This window comes from Canis lupus, chromosome 30 (genome assembly GCF_003254725.2).
Source record: "Canis lupus dingo isolate Sandy chromosome 30, ASM325472v2, whole genome shotgun sequence".
NCBI lineage: Eukaryota > Metazoa > Chordata > Mammalia > Carnivora > Canidae > Canis > Canis lupus.
The window spans coordinates 745,758-750,644 of NC_064272.1; the positions used below are offsets into that span (position 1 = coordinate 745,758).

The following is a 4,887-nucleotide window of genomic DNA, read 5'->3' on the forward strand; positions in this document are numbered from 1 at the left end:
ACTACTATGGCCATAGGTCCAGGCAATTTCTACAGTATTGAAGTTATCTATGCTGGGAAACAGACCATTTATAAAGTTTTCCATGCCCTCATAGGAGAATCATAATGTAGTTTCATAAGATTATATAGCAAGCCTATGCCATGTGCAGCAGAGAATTATGCATGAGTGGAAATCAGCTCCTGTCTTTCCTCTATGCCCAAGGAGGAAAGGACCATGTGACCATAGAACTTCAACTGTCTTTTGAGATGGAGCTATTCTTCATGTTCTGTGTTGTTTTATATTAAGACTGACTAGAGGGCATCCCAATTTTCAAATCATATGCTGCTATCTTGTGATGGCATCCTCTAGGATGTAGTGTACACTCTTATTTATTGACATTATATATAATTTGTTCCCAATAAGAAGAATCTGCAGGCCTTCATGGAATATTCCCCATATATCTTCATTCCCTGTAAAACATGTGTAGAATTTATGCTTTCTTTTCCACAGCTTCAGGCTCTCTATTTCTAGTTCTGGGATATGCTTTCACCAGTAATGCAGTAAGATTTCTATTAGCTTTAAGCTCAATCACTTTTCAATTTTCTTTCCCAGAAGCACAGAGGCAAAGAAAGGTGTTACCATCTTATAAAGGATCATTTACCTTGATCACTCGAAAAAGTAGTACTGCTACTATACAAGGATCATGGAAGATTTTTCTTAAATCCAAATTGAAATGTGCAATTGAACTATTCTACTTCTGATGTGAAAAAAGTGCATTGGATAGTATTACTAACAAAGATGACATTGAAGAAGAAAAGATTAGTTAACATGAAGACATAGCAGTAGCACTATACAAATGAAACAGTAGAATAAAAATAATTTTATTATATAAATCTCTTTAAAAGATAAATGACTATACATAGCAAAGATAATGGCAATATATTGTTTAATATATTATCTCAATAGATAATCATAGACATTAATACAAAACAATACAAACATCAGGGCCAAGAGAAGGAAGTACAGTATTGTAACTTTCTTACATGATATCTGAAAAGATAAAATTTGAAGTTAGACTGTTGATACCGTAAAATGTTCAGTATGTATTTGCAACCCTAAAATAAACACTAAGAACCTCAAGAAAAAGATAGCTAAGAAGTCAAGATTATTAATATGAAAAAAACTAAAAGGTAGAAAGAAGATAAAAGTAACACTCAAGTATCCAAGAAAATACATAAAAAATACAAAACTGAAAAACTCCAGATAATAAAATATAAAGATCATCAATTTTAAGTGAATTGTGTCTATTATCATGATATTGTAAATGAACTAACAATGTATTTAAAGGCAATGATTATTGTATTGGATAGATATATATTACCACCACTAAAAATAAAGACCTATGTAGATGAAAAATAAAAGGATAGTGAAAGAAAAATTGTTAATATATTACTATCTAACCAGATTGTGTTATAACAACTTACTCTTGCATTGTAACAAATTACCACAAACTCAGTGACTTAAAATAGCAAAAATTTATTATCTTATAATTCTTTAAGTTCTCCTTGGGCTACACTCAGAGTTATCAGAGTTGCATTCCTTTCTGGAGACCTTATGAAAAAAATCTCTTTCCTTGTCTTTCACAATTAAACCAAAAGGAAGGGGAAAATGTGGAAAAAATATGAATAAATATAGAACGTTTGACAAGAAAGCAAAACATAATCCAATCATATCAATAATAATCCTATTACAGGTCTATTATATAGAATAATTGTCAAGCATTTCCACATATATATATAAAACTATACAAACCCAACAAGGCATCATACTATTTTTGTACAGTCAGTACTTAGTATATACTTAATTACATATATCAACATATTTGACAAACTACTACATTCCTTTCTGTCATCTTGAAATGTACCAATTCATAAGATCTTTGTACCCTTGCACTTGTCATCCTCTCTCTAGAATTTTCTGTCCCCATGTAATTCCACGGGTATTTCTTTCAGGTTGTCTGGATATCAGCTAACCACCACTCTAAAAGACCTTGCTTAACAACCAAAAGCAAAGTAACAACCATCTCCTGGTCAAACTCTATCATAAAATTATTTTTATTTGCTTCAGTTCACTATCTCTTTTGGATATCATGGGTTGCTTTTAATATAATAGTTTAATCTATGTTTATCCACTTGACTATAACCCCAAGAGACCTGGAATCTTACCTGCCTTATTTACATAGCTAGAATAGTGCCTGAAAATTGCAAGTACTTAATAAATGTAGTGTTGGGTAAAATGACTGATTCAGTGCATTAATGAATAAATTATTTCATTAATTCCAGCTATATTTTCTCCTTTGTTGCTTGTCCTATCATTCTATTCCATTCAGCAAGCCATGTGACGACTCAATAACCTCTTCATGGAAGCTTTCACTTCTTGGTTGCGAAGCGTATAAATCACAGGGTTCATCAAAGGAAAGATGACTGTGTGAAAGAGAGAAACTACTTTGTCAGCTGGGAAGGCTCTGAAGGGTCGAGTGTAGATGAAGATGGCAGGTCCAAACATGAGAAACACAATGATAATGTGTGTAGTACATGTGGAAAGAGCCTTGTTCTTCCCTTCAGAGGAGTGTCCCTTCACACGGCAGAGGATGACTGCATAGGAGGCCAGAAGTCCCAGGAAGCACAGCAGAGTGAGCAGGCCACTGTTGGAGACCATCAGGAGCTCCACCACAAAGGTGTCTGTGCAGGCCAGCTTGATGACTTGCGGCACATCACAGAAGAAGTTATCCAACTGGTTGGGGCCACAGAACGGCAAGTGGAGAATAAGGGCTACTTGTACAATGGAATGAGCAAATCCCCCAAGCCACAGGGCCAGCAGCAAGGTGTAGCAGACTCTAGGGTTCATGATGGTGGAATAGTGCAAGGGATGACAGATGGCGATGTAGCGGTCAAAGGCCATCACAACAAGAAGGAACATTTCCCCCGCCCCCAGGAAGTGCAAGAAAAAGAGCTGAGTGATGCAACCTCTGTAGGAGATTATTTTCTTCTTGGAGAGGAAGTCCACCAGCATCCTGGGAGCCACAATGAAAGAGTAGGATGCATCCAGGAAAGCCAAGTTTCCCAGAAAGAAGTAGAGGGGGGCTGTGAGGCCAGGGTCTGATCTGATGGTGAGGATGATAAGGAAGTTTCCAGGGAGGATGATGAGATAGAAACCTAAGACAAGCACGAAGACCAGGAGCTGAACATGTTGAGACTGGGTCAGACCCAAGAGAATGAAGTCTGTCAACACTGTGCTGTTCTCTGTCTCCATCCCTCCTCTGTCTGCAGAATAACAGAGAACAAAATATATCTGTTATGATCACCTTTCCATCTACTCCATAGCTCTTCTCCAGAGAAAAACATTTATCACATCAAACACTTGCCTAGCTGAAAAAAAAAATGCATGTCCCAAAACAGGTGACGTTTTGAGTTGACCTTTCTACTCTTCCCTTCTAGATCTCCCCCTAGGATGTTGTTCTCATAACCACACTCATTCCCACTTGCCCATGTGCTTCTATATAATTGTACTCCTCTAGGACTCTGGCTATGTTGCTTGAGGTGTAGTCAGAATTTCCTGATTAAAACAAAAGTTAGAGCAGCCCCGGTGGCTCAGTGGTGTAGCGCCGCCTTCAGCCCGCAACAGGATCCTGGAGATCCGGGAGTCCTGCATCAGGTTCCCGGCATGGAGCCTGCTTCTCCCTCTGCCTGTGTCTCTGCCTCTCTCTCTGTGTATCTGTCATGAATAAATAAATAAAATCTTTAAAACAAATAATTAAAACAAAAGTTAATCATTATTGTATTTGTCAGGGTTTTTTTTTTTTTTTTTTTTGAATAGTGTTGGCGCACTGTCTCTAATATTTAGGTTTGTTGCTGGGTTTGGGTCAGTTCTCTTCATTCTCACAGAGCACAGTGCTTTTCCAAGTGCTTCTTTTCTTTGGTTCCTATAAAATCCCCAGTTCCTGGTTGGTAGCTTTATGTCTTGTTTTCTAAATGTGTCTTCCTTACTTGTTCCTATTGCACTGTTCTGCTTCAGTGCCTTTGTGCATCTTTGTTCCAAACTGGTTTAGGGTCTCAAATAAGAATCTTACATTCTGCTAACACAGAGGTATTCCCCTAGGTACACCCTTGGTTGGCTCCCAATCCTGCATCCACTACACACCCTTTTCAAAAATCCTAATTTTTAAAAAAGATTTTTTTTTATTTATTCATGAGAGAAACAGAGAGAGAAAGAGAGGCAGAGACACAGGCAGAGGGAGAAGCAGGTTCCATGTAGGGAACCTGATGTGGGACTCGATCCTGGGTCTCCAGGATCATGCCCTGGGATGAAGGTGGCACTAAACTGCTGAGCCACCCAAGCTGCCCCAAAAATCCTAATTAACGAATCCAGTTTTATTTGCTTGCCATGCATCCATTACCTACTCTTTCCTCAGATCTCAGAATGATAGCCAAATGATATCCTTCCCACAAATATTTTCAAAAAAACTTATCAGAATATATAAAATATTTTGAATATCTCAGCTAACAAAATCAAAACATGATAGCATTGAAATTGGCCATATAGAATATTTAGTATGACATACTCATTGAATAGATGAGAAAAATAAAGCAATTGCAGTTAAGATTTTTAGTGTTGCAATCACTTCTTCATTCTGATTCACAAGTGGTAAGAAAAATAAAGCTGTGTATTCCTCAGTTTAAACTTATTAGGACATTAATAATTATTGTCTATACATTGATATTATTTAGGTAATCACAATTTTGCTTGCATAAATATTTCCCCTCTTGAGGCTGTAATCTGGTCTAAATAAGAATTCTATTTAGAGATTTATTTACTGGTTATTTTCTAATTTGTATATTACTATAATTG

The 4,887-nt window shown here is 36.9% G+C and overlaps 1 protein-coding gene across 1 annotated transcript; it reads right to left on the bottom strand.

The window, feature by feature from the left end:
• Positions 1-1,454: 1,454 nt before the first annotated feature.
• Positions 1,455-3,744, bottom strand: LOC112675475 (olfactory receptor 4N5). The gene has a single exon (XM_025472042.2). It carries the CDS (start codon positions 3,289-3,291, stop codon positions 2,365-2,367), a length of 927 nt encoding a protein of 308 aa, XP_025327827.1. The 5' UTR covers positions 3,292-3,744; the 3' UTR covers positions 1,455-2,364.
• Positions 3,745-4,887: the final 1,143 nt, after the last annotated feature.

Excerpts from the sequence above, each read along its gene's own strand:
- LOC112675475 (XM_025472042.2), bottom strand. The coding sequence starts at position 3,291 with ATGGAGACAGAGAACAGCACAGTGTTGACAGACTTCATTCTCTTGGGT.